The sequence below is a fragment of the Vespa velutina genome, chromosome 2 (genome assembly GCF_912470025.1).
Source record: "Vespa velutina chromosome 2, iVesVel2.1, whole genome shotgun sequence".
Lineage (NCBI taxonomy): Eukaryota > Metazoa > Arthropoda > Insecta > Hymenoptera > Vespidae > Vespa > Vespa velutina.
Window position 1 is genome coordinate 11,375,047 of NC_062189.1, and position 16,268 is coordinate 11,391,314.

At 36.2% G+C, this 16,268-nt stretch overlaps 3 protein-coding genes across 7 annotated transcripts in view; 2 read left to right on the plus strand and 1 right to left on the minus strand.

Annotated features, from left to right (window-relative positions):
* LOC124947040 (homeobox protein B-H1-like) overlaps window positions 1-1,502 on the plus strand; it is a 24,483-nt gene extending 22,981 nt beyond the window's left edge. For both annotated transcript variants that reach the window (XM_047488632.1, XM_047488633.1), the window contains one exon: window positions 119-1,502. In XM_047488632.1, coding sequence (XP_047344588.1) covers window positions 119-623 — 505 coding nt within the window. In that variant the 3' untranslated portion in view covers window positions 624-1,502. The remainder of the gene's footprint in view (window positions 1-118) is intronic.
* Window positions 1,503-9,941: 8,439 nt separating this feature from the next.
* Window positions 9,942-10,481, plus strand: LOC124947190 (histone-lysine N-methyltransferase SETMAR-like). Its single transcript, XM_047488994.1, has 2 exons — window positions 9,942-10,260; window positions 10,351-10,481. The coding sequence occupies exons 1-2, from the start codon at window positions 9,942-9,944 to the stop codon at window positions 10,479-10,481; spliced, it is 450 nt and encodes a 149-aa protein (XP_047344950.1).
* A 5,293-nt stretch (window positions 10,482-15,774) lies between these two features.
* LOC124947029 (probable ATP-dependent RNA helicase DDX31) overlaps window positions 15,775-16,268 on the minus strand; it is a 44,161-nt gene continuing 43,667 nt past the window's right edge. For 2 of the 4 annotated variants that reach the window (XR_007100274.1, XR_007100279.1), the window contains one exon: window positions 15,775-16,230. The gene's annotated coding sequence lies outside the window, so the exon portion shown is untranslated. The remainder of the gene's footprint in view (window positions 16,231-16,268) is intronic. The other 2 variants (XR_007100276.1, XR_007100272.1) reach the window with 1 other exon arrangement.

Below are 16,268 nucleotides of genomic sequence, written 5' to 3' on the forward strand. Positions count from 1 at the left end.
ATCGATCTATAACTATGTTTTATCTAATAAACTCTAATTTGTTCTCTCTCTCTCTCTCTCTCTCTGTCTCTCTCTTTGTCTTCATCTAATCTCTTCTTTATCTTTCTTTATGTTGCAGAACAAAATGGAAGAGACAGACAATGGTTGGCTTCGAAATAATGGCTGAGAGCAACTACGCTGTTGCAGCTTTTCAACAATTTTACGGAAGCGGAGCTGGAGCAGCCGTTCCGACGCATCCTGCAGCAGGACGATACTTTCCTTATGCGACGAGTCATCCTTTACCTTCGAATCAATTATTTTATCAACAAGCATCGGCTGCTGTTACCTTACAGAAGCCATTACCTTACAGACTTTACCCACCTACAATGATTCTCGCTGGACCCAGTGCTGGACCATTTGGCTCACTTGCTGCCAGTTCGAGCTTATCCAGTTTGAGCAATTATTACAGAGATAGTCCTGACATGGTAGATGAGAGAGAGAGGGAAAGCAGGAAAGAAAGAAAAGATAGAGAAACGATGCAAAGGGATAGGAGCAGAAGTCGAGAAGGATCACCGATTAGAAGAGAAGACACTCCGGAAAGTATAAAAGCCGATAGCGACGAAGAAAGTATACACGATATTTAGGACATAGACAAAACAATCGATCGATCGGCGAAACAATTCGAATGAACGACGAAAGGATACGCTTTGATCCTCCGAATAATGAAGACGACGAACAAAAATACTAAAAAGTGCGATGAACGATTCATAAAGCTGCGAGAATGAAAACGATTTTAAAAGTTTAAAACTCGTTCTTCGGAATAATACGAAAGAAGAATTTTACGAATACCGAATATTTAATTAAAAAAAAAAAAAAAAAAAAAAAAACAGAAAAGAAAATAAAAGAAAAGAAAAAATGAAGAAATTAAATAAATAAATACGATCATTTATGGCGATATATCTTTTCAGACACGAAGTGTTGTGTATCTTCGGATAGGATCGACTGAGATCCGATTTATAATAATAACGAGTGAAACAGGAAGTGACATGGCATGAAACATCCGGGATTTATTTGGACAACGAGTTTATGCAGGAAGTGTTGTGCGGTTTTAAACGAAAATCAGGGATTCGGAACGTTGTTAAAATAAATAAACGGTAAGAAACGAGAATTTCGTAAAGAGAACTATCAATTTTCGTTTGAACGTGTTTGAGAAAAATCTCATCGATTTATCGATAGGTAATAGAAATCGAAATATTTTCGTTTTGTTTCATCGTATAGTCAGTCACGTCGTGAAAATAAGAGAAAGGGAAAGGGAAGAAGAAACTGTAGGCGAAATTTCTCGTCGAACTATTTATTTCGAAGCGAGCCGATCGTGCACGAAAGCGAATCTACAATTTATATGACATTAGAGAATACCTAGCCGCGGGGAAAAAGATCTAAAATGACACGAAATTACACACGGTCGCCGAATAAAAAGAAAAAGAAGGAAAAAAAAAAAAGAAGAAGAAAGGGAAAAAAAGAAAGATGGAAGATGGACGAGAATTCGGAAATATAAAAGATATGTTTGGTGAATAACAGTTATAAGTTTCTCCAGTTGGAAACCTGAAAATCCAGTATTTATTTTCTTCCTTTTCTTCGTTAGACAAAATCGACGAGATAATCTTGTCGTGAACAGATAATGAAAAAGAAGATGATCGAGAAACGTGTCAGTCCATGATCGAGGAACTTCGAGATACCAGTGTATAAGCACATATAAGTGAAATCGATTAATTGTGCTCGAAGTACGAAGGTACTGTAAATAAAGGTGAAATGAAAATTAAATAAAAATAATTCAAGATCGGAGTCCGGACGTGATATGAAACTATCTTGTAAATATTGAAGTACATAAAAAAGGAAATTCATTTCTGTGAAAGAAAAAGATCGTAATCTTATTTTAGATGATAAAAAGAAGAAGAAGAAGAAGAGAGAGAGAGAGAGAGATAAAAAGAGAGAGAGAGAGAGAGAGAGAGAGAGAAGAAATAAGGTGAACGCATCATGCGCTTTTCAACGATCAGAGCGTCGATAGATCGTTCAAGGAGAAATCAGAGATCGTTTCTTCTATCTATCCTCCTTCATTTTGTTCCTCGATAAAAGAAAATAAATGTTCTTAGTTAAAGTCGAAATTTATTTTATATTTATCAATAAGTTGATAAGAAGCACGATGCGTTCGATAAAAAAAATGAAATAAACCAGTATTATGAATGTATAAATATTAGGACAGTACGACGAGTAAAAACGGTAATAACCGAGAATAAATGGTGTTAGAAAGAAAAAGTAATAAGAATAACGAAAAAAAAAAAAAAAAGAAATAAGAGACGATGGCACCGGCGATACTTTTGCGACTTATCGCGACACTGTACGATTTGAATCCAAGTATCGTAGCGAGTACATGATTACACAAGACATATACATATACTCACACACGTACCCACACATACACACATATACACATACATCCATACAAAACTAGTAATAAATCATGCTTTGTAAAATATTGTCTGTATAGCGAGAATTATTATATGGAAAATATATTATACTAAATTTAAACATCATATTCGTGAATCTCCCCCTCCCACTGATCCGGTCCGCCATCATTACTATCACTACCAACACCACTTTGATTTCACAAACTAATTTATCGAATTATCTTTAGATCGACATTTTACCTGCTCAATTTTTCCTTTCCTCAAAGACACTAACGAATAAAAAGTTTATAGAATAGAATATCGTGCTCGAGGCGTAATCGTGTTTGCTTATTTCCGGCGTTGGTCAAGCGGACGGTACAATTATGTTGGCGCGTTCTTTCGCCTTCTGCACAAAGGCTTATTTTATTCCTATTAGGGTAAAACGAGTAGTCCGGGACGGCGACGCACACTCTTGTGTAGCCCCAATTACGTGAAATTAATTTGGGCCCCATTAGCGGTCAGCCGCTGCCCTGACACTAACGATTTTCCCCGGCGGCGGACACAGAGTCGCGTTCACATCCTCCACAAAACACATGACTACTTTCAACGGATTCTTAAGCTGTTCCCTATAGGACGATGATCCGGCGTAGGTAAGTAAGTAGGTAATAATTCAAAGAAACAGTTCTTCTTCTCAGTCGGTGGTTAATCGTACGAAAGATAAACGATTATATTAAAAATATAATTATTCTTGTTCCTTTCTCTCTCTCTCTCTCTCTCTCTCTCTCTCTCTCTTTCTCTTTCCCTCCCTCTTTCTCTCTCTTTCACACACATACACACACATACAATAGACGAATTCTATCCTAAAGTGTATTAATGTAGAAGTTAGTCGAGAGCTGAACTGAAGTGTATTGTGTCTACACTTTGACTGATTGCGACACTGAACTGTGTTCTAACAATAAGAAATCTATATAGTATATGACTAACGCTGACATACAAATAAAACAAACGTATAACACAGCACCATGTATCAGACTACACCTTTCTTACTCGCCATCCGTAAGTATTATACTTATTTACTTACTTATCTACATATATTATCGTTAAATCTAATGATCTATAAATATAAAGACCTTGAAAATCTTATCTCGAATAAAATTCTTTTAAATCTATTTTGAAATGATCCGATCAGATTCTCGTTTCATAATTAACGAGGTAACATGTTTTTTTCACTTTTTTAATATGATAATATCGATTGTTCGATCATTAAGTCGTCATTTATCAATGAATTCGTTTATCATTCATTATAAAATATTTCGAGTCGATGTTAAACGGAGTATCGTGTTGTTCCTGTATAGCCGTTTTAAACCATGGTTCTTTTCACTTTGGCAGAATGTCTATTGGAATTTCGTAACGATCCAATGCATAGATAGACCGTGTCGATAAGTTAACGTATTATAAATACCGATTATTATGACAGCGGCGCTTAAGTCAGCAATACGTTGAAAGGACAACTTAGTCGACCAGCGAACGAAGAACACAAGAAAGAAAGAGAGAGAGAGAGCGAGAGAGAGAGAAAGAGAGAGAGAGAGAGAGAGAGAAAGAAAGATAGAGAGAGAGAGAGAGAGAGAGAGAGAGAAAGAAAGATAGAGAGAGAGAGAGAGAGAGAGAGAGAGAGAAAGATAGAGAGAGAGAGAAACAGATAGAGATGTGGTCGATCGATCAAACTACTATTACTTTTTAATGCGACGAGAACTACGAGCACCGACCGACCAATCGACCAACCGACCGGTATCATTAATGCTGCCTTCTCTCTCGCTATAGATACATTGACGTCAAAATACACTTTGCATAATTGCCGGTTGTGTATTACGATAAGCAGAAGCGCTTATTAAGCATAGAACGTTAGAAAAAATCTTTGATCTTATTCTCATTTCGTAGTTGTACATAGGTAAGTAAGTACTTACGTAGGTAGATACCCTTACAAAGTAATAGAGAGAGAGAGAGAGAGAGAGAGAGAGAGAGAGAGAGAGAATCTTGTCCGTTATTATTATTGAAGGTCCGCGTTGTTCGTTTCTCAAAAACTTAAAACGAAAGCGAAACCGAAGAAGAAGAAAGGAAAGAAGGAGTGTAACCGGTGTTGTTGGTAGTGATGGCAGTTGTAGTCATAGTGTTGGTAGTGTTGGTGGTAGCAAAGAGGATGTGGTTAACCCACGGTCAAATCGAGCTTTTGCTGGTCTTCTGCATCCTGAAACTGGCGACAAAAGAAAATCGCCGGAACAAAACTTTGTAATACGCCGCCCTCGCATCCTGTCTTCTTGATTCGTACTTCTTTTGATATATGTCGTTCAATGATTGCTCAATGGAATGATTGTTAATCCTCTATAAACTAAATTTTGTTTGTGTTTAAAATAAAAAGTATATAACGTGATTAATATATTAGGTGTAATTTAGTATTAATGCCAATATGTTTACAATAATTTGTTTGCGAACATTGTTATCTTGACTTCAACTAATTTTTTATTTTATAGTGGAAAAAAAATGATATAAAATATAGAATATATGTTATATTTATAAGTTCATTATAATGATTATATATTATTATATTATTATAATATGTAATATATTAATGTTATATTACATTATAATTATATATATATGTATATATATATATATATATATATATATATATCGGTGCATGCGTGTAATTTCAAAGTTACACGCCTCTGTAAAGGGCTAAAAGATTAACTAAAAAACAATCAACGTTATGATTTGATAACACAAATAAAATGTGTAAGCGTATCAACATAAGTACTCTCTCTAATTCACGATCAAAGTTAACTTGTATTGGGAGAGTAAGCTATTTTTTATCACTCTACTCCTCCTTCTTTCGATGACAATTGATCAGCGACCACACGCGGTACAAATTACATTGGCTATCTACTTAATATTAATAACGTGGCTTTCGCAAAATATTGCCTCAAGTGACTTGGTAATTAAGTTGCTCGTATTTAATAAAATGCAAATAACCTCCTTCGGCTTCACGTGATATCATGAGTACGCTGGGGAAATAAAGTTATTTAGTAAAACGTTCGGGCGATCGGTTAGTCGGTCGGTCGATTGATCGATCGATCGATCGATCGATCGATCGTTCCTTTCCTGATAGATCTCGTTCTCCGTTGGAAGGCGAGATACGCGTGCGATGATAAAAGGAAAAAGAGAAAGAGAGAAAAATTAGAAGGGAATAAATGAGAAAAAAAAAGGAAAGACAGAAAGAAATAAAGGGACGAAGCGAGTAAGAGCGTATAATGTGTCCTGAAGGCAAGAGGCACCTGCCTTCTTCTTTCGAGTTAGCTATCTTCCCATCGAGTGCTCACAAGAAAAGGAGCTAGACTCGAGTTAGCCGATGTTATCTCGATGGCGAGAGCAGCGAACCACTTATATCGTTAATTGCTCTTACTTCCGGCCTTCCACCACGTTCTTTCTCTTTCTCTTTCTTTCTCATCGGTGCGTGTGCGTGTAAAGAGCTTCATGAGCATTACGCCAATTCCCCGTTCTAGAATAGGAAAGGAAAGGAAAGGAAAGGAAAGGAAAGGAAGGTGAAGCACGGAAGTTTATGTTCTTTTTTAGATATATCTTAAGCTTTAACCGCAACGAAATTCCCTTTTATCCCTACTATGAATCTCTCTAAACGATTCGTTTAACCGTATTGTGTGCAACAATACACGGTAACTTTAAGAAATCGGTCAACGATTAAACCGTTTCCTCGACGATTCATTTTTAAACTTGAAAGTTTATTTCGCTCTCTCTCTCTCTCTCTCTCTCTCTCTCTCTCTCTCACTCTCTCACTCTCTCAGAAAAGAAAGAAAAGAAAAACGAAACGACGAACGAAACCGTAAATAAACACACAATTTTGACGTATAAATCGCATGGCTCGTGTACGGTACGATTTACGCTCGCGGTAGTGGCATTCCTTATATCATGTTATAGACTTCTTATTTTTCTTGAGGGTAAGAGATTCGTCGAAGAAGATTAAGACGAAACCAGTCCTCTGGCTCGCGAGACAGGAAAGTGAACGTGAAAAAGGGTTAAAAAGATATAAAAAGGTGCGGGGAGGGGACGGGCATAATCACGGCTTGGCGCGAACACGCACTTGCGTAAGCGCGTGCGTGTTATATTCTTCTCGACTCTTATTTTCACATTTCTTCTTTTTCTTCTTTTTTTTCCTTCTTTTTCTACATTTTTCCTTCTTTTTATTTTTGTTCGATCTCCTTTCTTTATTTTATATGATATGTATGTCGTCGAACGTTGAAATTATAAGCGACTTGTTCTTGGCTACCACGCGTCGTTATGCATTTCATATGCAAACGGACTTGTTAATTTCATTAAAAATAAGATTTGCCAATAAAAATAACAATTTGCCGGTTTGAGACCAAGATATTATTATTATTATTATTATTATTATTGTTATTATTATTATTTTAAAAATTAGAAGACGATGTTTTTCGTAAAAACGGTAAAATGTTTTTCGTCGATTTTAATTTTTATTTGATCTAAAATATTATATTTCGAAGAAATTGGCAAGATGTCTGATCAATACTGATATTCAATATAAATGTCTTTCGATAGAACGATGACGAGCATTGGCAACAGAAGCGTCAAAAGATCCGTCATTGAACGTTGGTAATAAATTATCATCGGTGACGGCGAGAGTATTGTTCGACGATGAGAATCGATCGATCGTTACATGTTTTTTAATCGTACGAATAACCGAATATAATGTATAGTAATTATCCTAGGATCGTTAATTCTCTGTAACCCAATTGTTTGTCCATGTATTATTTATGCTAGTATAATTATATTATACTTATACTTATAAAAAAAAAAAAAAATAAATAAAAAAACAATGCGAAATAAAAGTTAATTTTTTGATGGAACGAAAATGAACGAAAAATTTAAACAAATACGGACATGTACCTGCACATAAATGTATGACTCGACAGTTACATGACGTTAAAGAGGGTCGAAATGTACATTTATATAAATAATCGAGGAAACGTTTAGCGTCGTGGAAACGTTACATGCATGCAGCCTGTAACGTTAAAAAAAAGGGAGTATTAACGAAGGCGTATTATCTGATGTGCTCGAGCCTAAGCAATGAATTATCGTTGCTCGATCGCGATAACTGTCGAATGTTTAGCCAACAGTTTCCTCTGGTTACCACGGAGCCCCCTCGTAATTTTCGACGGCGCTTAAAGGAACGCTTACACGCGAGAGCGAAAAAATAAAGAGAGACATGAGGACTCCTCTCGCCCAGTGGCGTGGTGTGCCGGTCGGATAATCGAGCTCGCACATGTCGCTGGAATTTAAATATTGTAATTAGGAAGAAACCGCGGCGGCGATCGTTAATCGCGGACCTGATCGAGATGAGTCTCCTCAACGAGTTTCCTCGCTTTTTAAAATGTTTCGGTGCGCGAGCTTGAAGCGAAAGCATATGGTGAGACAATTACCGGTTCAGAAAAAGAGAAAGAGAAAGAGAACACAGGAACTCTTATCTTTCTTCTCGATCCTTAGTAATTTTTGAACGTGGCCCATTCCGCGAGAAAAAAGAGATTATAATTTTTAAAACGTTTTTAAAATACAAAGTTAGCAAGTTAATAAATCTTAATGGTATATGAATCCTGTTTCTTTCTTGCAAATTAAATTTGTTAGATCGAGATTAATCCCGTCGACCTGTTCCGACATATGTCATGCGATTAATTTAATTCAAAGTCATTTCTTATATACGTGCTAATTAAATTTTTTGAACTCTCTTACCTTAACCACTTATCTATATTTTTTTTGGTAATGGCCATAGAACGAATGAATTTTTTACAATTAAGAAATTTAATGATTTTAAGATCATTTTTTGCTATCGATTTCGATTAGATAAGAGTCGTACGCGCGCATGTACGTACTTACATACTACACTTTGCATTTCTTTGAGATTTGTAGTCTGGTAGTGATAAATTGATAAAGTAGGTGACAAGTCGTTAAATCAGTCGTAGCTACACAGTCATTGAGATACGATTGCATGCGAACTCATGCTTTAGCATATATGTACTCGCGACAATATATGAGAGAGATGGTACGTGTGAAAGAAAGAAAAAAAAAGAGAAAAACGAAAATGAAAAAAATAATTAGAGAATAAGACGTAAAATTTTTACTGTATGTATGTGCTCACTGCATACACATATACAGAGAGATACAGTTATGCTTGGATTGCATTCGTAAGTATAAATTTGATTGTTATAGAGTAAATGAATCTTACGCGAGTGATGATTAGTAGTTAAATCAAAGTGCAAAAAATCTCAGAATGTTTTGATATATACGTGGAAAATGGGATCACACTATGATAAAGGCACGATGTTTCCAGTTTGTAGAATTCGTAACGAAAACTCGTCGAGCTGACGCGAACGCATTTTCGACGACATAGTGGTATAAATCTAACCAAGTCGAGAAGGATGAGGGCCACTGTGAAGTTGGATTGTTTATCCTTCCTGCGGACGTAACAATTTGCGTTAGTCTAAATCGCCAACCATATTCCCAAGCACCTAACACGTATTCACTCTCTCTCTCTCTTTCTCTCTCTCTCTCTCTCTCTCTCTCTCTCTCTCTCTCTTTCTCTTTCTCTCTCACTAATTCTGACACCGAGCGTGCGTGTATTATTCGCTTCTCTTTCTCGCCCTTTCTCGCAGCATTACCAGCATACTATGCGACCATCGTCGCCACCACCGGCAGCGCACTTTCAAAGCAGTTTCAGACATAATCTGGAATTGCGATCTCGTGCGCGCTAAACGCGCGATTGCACGCGAAAGAAACGGATGTTCGCTCGGGGTCTTTGACGTCACCTGCGAGAGAACGCTTTTTGATCGTTGAAGAGGAAAAAGTGAGAGCGGGTAAAGGTGGCTGGGGGATGAATGAATAAAAAGCGTTACGCTTTTTGTCCAAGGTGTTGTAATTTCGAAGAAAATACTGCTGCATCGGAAAGCATGAATTGAAAACAGAATTTAGTGAACTTTGTGTATAAAGCTGTATAAAATAAGTATTGGGTCATTCGGAAAGTTCGTGCCGATTTTCGGTAGGTGGCATAAGGTCTAAATATATCAGAATGATTGAAAACAAATGACATGCGTACATATTCTAAAAGACGATACTTTAGGTATATTTGGAAAAAATTTTGGTTACGATATGTTAATTTTTGTCAGTTTTATGCACCTTTAAATACGAAAGCAAACAAAGTGCATTATAAGCATTTAATGCTTTTCTTTTACCGGAAAGGCAAAAATGCCACACAAGTGGCAAATAAGATATGCACTATTTATGGTGAAGGTGCTGTACTTGAAAGAATTGTGCAGTAATGTCTTGCTAAGTTTAAAGCTGATGATTTCAACCTTGAAGATCAAGAACGTCTCCGGGTAGACCCTCCATCACAAATGAAGATCAAATTAAAACACTGGTCAAGTGTTAACCCACGCTATAATGATACATAAATTAGCAGAAATGTTAAATATGTCAAAATCCACCATCCACGAGCATTTTGTGAAGCTTAGCTACATAAACCGTTTTGATGTATGGGTTCCCCACGATTTAACAGAGAAAAATCTGATGGATCGCATTTCCATTTGCGACTCGCTCTATAAACGCAACGAGGAGACATCATCTTTGAAGCAAGTAGTGACGGGGGATGAAAAATGGATCATTTATAATAATGTTGAGCGAAAAAGATCATGGGGAAAGCGGAATGAACTATCTTTAGTCACCCCAAAAGCCGATCTTCATCCAAAGAAGGTCATGCTCTGTATCTGGTCGAATTGAAAAGGGATCCTGTATTATGAGCCTTTACCAAACAACGAGACGATAAATTCAGGAAAGTATTTTTTCCAATTAGACGAATTAAAGACAGCAATTGAACAAAAACGTCCAGAAATAGCGAATCGGGAGGGCATCGTGTTTTATCAGGACAATGCGCAGCCTCATGTGTCTTTGACAACTCAACAAAAGTTGTTAGAGTTTGGTTGAGATGTTCAACCCCATCCACCATATTCATTAAACCTCGCACCCTCTAATTTCCACCTATTTCGATCATTACAAAATTTCCTTAATGGAAAAAACTTCAACTCTTTGATCGAGATAAAAAATCACGTAGAAAAGTTTTTCGCTGAAAAACCTGACAGATTCTGGAAGGACGGAATTTTCAAGTTGCCTGAAAGATGGAGAAAGGTTGTAAAACAGAATGGCACTTATATAATTTAATAAATATATACTAAAATTTAAATCTTCTGCGTTTCGAAATCGGCACGAACTTTCTGGACAACACAATATATAATAAAAAAATAAGTACGTATAATGAAGTTACAAATATGAAGAGTTATAATAAAGTATAAAGCACTAAGTATGAAACTGTAGTTGATATATTGTATTGACATATATATAATTACATATATACATATATAAATACATATATATATATACATATGTAGGAATTTTTTTTGAAACCCTACCTGAAAGATATAGACTAACTAATTCGAATCACTCATTCTTGGTTAATACGAACTTTATTGACAAAGATACTATAACTAGGATGTAATAATTTGAAAACTATAACTCTTATCTCGTACAGTCTATGCAAGACGTTACTCGTTATTCTTGTTGGTCCACTCAGGACAACACGCAATATTCTTAAGGCTGTTCACTCACTCGCTCGATCTCTTAAACTAATTCTTTTTCTTTCCATAAACAAACGTTCCTTCTGAAAGACAAATTATGCTTTGCTTGAGTACCGATTGACTTACCTCATACATGCACACACACACACACAACTAATTAATTCTAGAACCTTCTATCCCTTCGTTCAACTGTCGATCGGCATATCTCACACTCACACACATGACTAGTTTTGGAACCTTTCATCCCACATATACAAACATATATATATATATATATATATATATATGTATATATATATATGTATATATAAACTGTAAGTTTGAAACTCTAAATATAAGATTTTAAGTATAAAAATCAAAATATATGCCTCTAAATATTCTAAAGCTACGAGTATGAATCTCTTAGTACGAAATTCTAAGTATGAAAAACTAAATATAAAACTTTAAATGCAATATAAAATTCTAAATATGAAGTTTTATATATGAAACTTTAAGTATAAAATTCTAACAATAAATATGAAATCCTAAGATTTAAGTATAAAGAAATCTCTTTTGCGTTCTCCATCGAAAGTAAAAGGATACCCATCGGTAAAGGAGAGAGGCAATTTCGAGAAAATCGTCAGGGTATGCTGTTTCTTTCAAAGTCGGTCCGAGCGATGATGGATGAAGAATCATTTAGAGGATAAGTTAGTTGGGTCTCGCGGGAAAGGACTATTAATTACATGAAAAGGGACCGCGTCGAGAGTATACATATGAGCGACGAGACCAAAAAGGGCGAACGATTAGATATTTTAACTGAATTATCTTACGCATAATACGTAGCTAGGATTTAATAGGTGAATAGAATTTTATTTTAATTTAACGATAATTTTGTAACAGTGGTAAACATTTTTCACCATAAACTATCTCTGCCAAGTCGAATATTAATTAGCCAATCGATAATATCAATGTATTCCTTTGTCTTTTATCATCAATATTAATAATATTAACTTTCATTTCTGTAACATGCGAAATTCGTTCAGTAGTTACGACTTTCTCTCTCCCCCTTCTCCCTCCCTCCCTCCCTCTCTCTCTCTCTTTCTCTCTCTTTCTTCTTTTTTCTCTTTCCGCACCTATTTTACATGTTGAAAAGCAAGAAAGGTAGCCGATATGCAATTATACCAAAGTCGGTAGCTAAATTGGAGTCAGTCCAAGAAGGGCAGTTGGCTATCCAATATCCAGGATGCCGTGACGGTGGCAACGATGAGGACGCCGGCTACGGTAGTTTCAGAACGTCGTTGGCCGAGCATTGTGTCGTGAGTGGACAAGATGATCAGCACTCATTTGTTTCCTAAAGGGGTCGAGGAGAAGAAAGAAGAAAAGAGAAGAAGGAAAGAGAAAGAACAGTGCGGGATAAAGAAGGGGAAGAACGGCAGCAACGACGCAGCTTGCCTGTAATTTCGTACGTCAACGCCGAATATTAATTCGAATTCCTTCGTTGCTCGCTACGATGCTTGGACGATGGAAAAGAAGAGAAGCAGAGGAAAAGAAGAGAAGCAGAAGAAGGACAAGAAGGAGGTAAAGGAAGTGGAGGAGGAGGCGGAGGAGGAACACTTTTTGTTCGGTAAATGAAATATCTTCGGTAGCCAGGCTTCCTGCGGCGATCACGTTCGCTTCCACAGGCTTTTGTGCCAGGCTGGGATTCTTTGGGGACTCCCCGTCGCGGATAAGTGGAATCATTTCAACGATCCACGAATATCCAAGCCCGCCTTCGATCGCTATATATTCTCTTTCTCTCGATACTAAGCCGACTCTCGCGCGCTATCTGCCTTTAATTAAACACCTAATCAACGAATCGCCTCAGGACTATCTTCTCGACGCCACAAAGTAGAGGTATCTATATGTCGATATCTTCGAGGATCGGATTAGTTCGTGAAGCACGCGATCGCCTTTTAAAAGGTTCGCGCGATGTTAATAAAAGAAAGAGAAAGAGAGAAAAAGAAGCATCTGCGTGTGGCTCGTAAGGTAATCTTTGAGAAACTAAAAAATCAAGCCACTCTCCAATTCATTGGCCTTTTTTCTTTCATTCTCTCTCTCTCTCTCTCTCTCTCTCTCTCTCTCTCTCTCTTTCTCTCTCCTACTCTCTCTTTCTCTTTTCTTCTTTCTGTTTTCTCTCACGAAAAAGATAAGAACATACCAAGCAAGAACACGATGCGACAGCAGCTGTTGCGCTTTTATATTTGCTACATACTCTCTTCTTCGGTGTGAAGAGAGCAGCCTTGTGGACACTTTAAGTTTATACGAGTCCGGTCGTTAGAGAGAACAGGTCGATCGCGGCAGATATCAAAAAAGCACAACATCGCCACGCATATACTGAATGGCCGTACCAAAAGGGAGGACGAGAGATAATTAAGGTGCTATGTAGTAAATATTCGCTTTAACGGTATGCGTGTTAAACTGCGTACGCATGCATCTATATACTTAACGCACCTACGTAAGTACATGTGTACGTCTATATATATATATATATATATATATATATATATATATATATATATATATATATGTATATTATATCGTCGTGGCTCTGCGCAATGAACGTATCGAGGCCGAGTACGTAACTCTGTGACGCGTATTGATGATGGTAGTACTGCCGTTCTTTCAACTACAACGTTCTTCTTCCTTCTTTCTTCTTTCTTCTTTCTTCTCATACTCGTTGCAAGCTATTAGGAAAGCGATGTATAAGATGGAGATAGATTGTTTAACGATAATAAAGAAAAAGGTCCTTACCGATCAAATTCATTTCGTGATTTACAATAATTCATCGAGATAAAAGTCTCTATAAATTGTAGATAAATTAGTTAGAATATATAATACAAAGTAACGGATGTAAACTATCAATGTATCTAATTTATGGACGTTTTGTCAATAAAAAGAAAAAGGAAGAAAAAGCAAACTTCATAGTTAAAGAAGATGAAAATTACTATAGTATATGATTAAGAACAACTGCGTCCGCTATGAGCGGAGAATTAATATAGATTTAAAAAAATCTGTCCTACGTTCACTTCGTGCCAGCGATAAAGGCACTGACACTCGTTCCTCGAAAGGTGTGCACCGGTTATACACGCATACAGGGGCGTATCACCCACACAGAAAGAAGTACATAACACCGTGACACATATTGATGATGGTAGCACTGCTATCTTTTAACTATCGCTCTTCTTCTCTTTCTCACTCACTCTTTTTCGTTCTTCTTTTTTCTTCACTTCTGTTCTTTTTCTTTCTTTTTCTTCCTTCCTTCCTTTCTTCTTTTCTTTTCCTTTCCTTTCCTTTCCTTTCCTTTCCTTCCTTCCCTTTCTACCTCCGATGAGCACATTGCCAGAAGAGATGAGTGAGAATGCGAAGATAGAGAACGGGTGGTAGGTATATAAGGAGCTAATTTGGCAGCGTGCCGGTTGTTAATTTTAATTACAAAAATAATCCGACAAAAATAATCCTGCGTCCATTTCAACCCCCGTAAACCTGAAGTCATATAAACGAGCACTGATGAGATTCTGTATTACGAATTTTGCTCTTGGCAGCGAAATTTCTTCTCCCAGCATTCAACCTCGGTGTTAACGATGCCGGGGTACATACTTAGGTACTCGAACTTCTTGCACGATTTACGATCTACCAGTAAGTTTGAAATCATTTTGAGACAACGATCGGAAGTGAGTCAGAAACAACGATTTACTTGTTGAGTTATATATATCGATTATATATCTTCCTTTTATCGTCGTCTATTCGCGTGCAATTTTTCTCGAGAATTTTTTCTTCTCTTTCTTCTTATTTTTTTTTTTTTGTTTTCCTTGAAGAGAAGAGAAGGAAGAGGAAAAAGAGAGCGAAGGACATAGTCCTCCGTTCGCACTACTCTCCCGCTATGGAATAATTTGTCAAACTTGTCAAGGAGACAGCGGTGCGAGCGTCGCGCTCGGCCTAATGAAGCGTCACGAAATTCCGCTGCGAAACATGTTCACGATTTATCCGGCCCATTGCACCCCGACTAGCGCGCACCATGAGAACGGTCTTATTTCACGGGACGTTACGACATTCTCAGCTTGTTTCTCTGTCCTCGAGGAAAGTACGAACACGCGTTTTTACGCTAAAAAGTGTTAACCAAGAAGAAAACTCATACTGGAAGACGACAAAATATACCAGAAAAACAGAAATATATATTTGTATGTGCATTTTATTTTACACATACATATGTACAGAGTAACCTAATAAAAATGATATAACTTTTGAAAAACGTTGAAATAAATTATATCGGTACAATACAGATTTTTTTTTCATTTTATTTATAATAGCATTAAAAATATAAGTATTTTTAATTTCTTATTAATCTTTATATATTATTATCAACTAATAATAAATAAAATATATAAGTATATATAATATAATCTTATTTTGTATCAACTCCACATGGCTTGTAAATTTAATTTATAATAGCATTAATATTATATATAATCTTACTTTATTAATCATTATGTATATAAACTTTATTAAACATTATATTTAAATCATTACACTATAAACTAATTTTAAATAAAATATAATCTGTATATAATACAATTCTATTATATTAAATTTATATTTATTTTATAAATATTATCAATGTCATAACATAATCTTGATTCCATATAAATATTTACATATAAACTACTTGTAATAAGGTTAATTTTGTATCGAACTGATATAACCAAATCGTATTTAACAATTTATTAATTTACTTTCTGAAGAAAAATTAGCTTTTTTTCTAATCGTATTGTGATTATTGACTTACCGTGTATATCACACATATACACGCACATGCGAACACATACAGTAGATATATAAGAAAAAAAGAGAGAGACATGTCCACATTTTACCAAGACGAATCGTTAAACGTGCGAATGCTCGACTCCACGTCGTCTTCCCCTTTTTCTTCCTCATAGTCGTCTCCTTCTTGTCTTCCTATCTTTCCAATCGTAATGACTCTATCCACGTCCTCAAACGTATACCGTCGTCTGTCTTATCGTACTCCCGACAATGACCGGAACATCATCCGTTTGTATAAAACCCCTTTGAACATTGTATATTCATTTCTACAGAAAGAAATAAATAATTCCCCAATGACATAAAC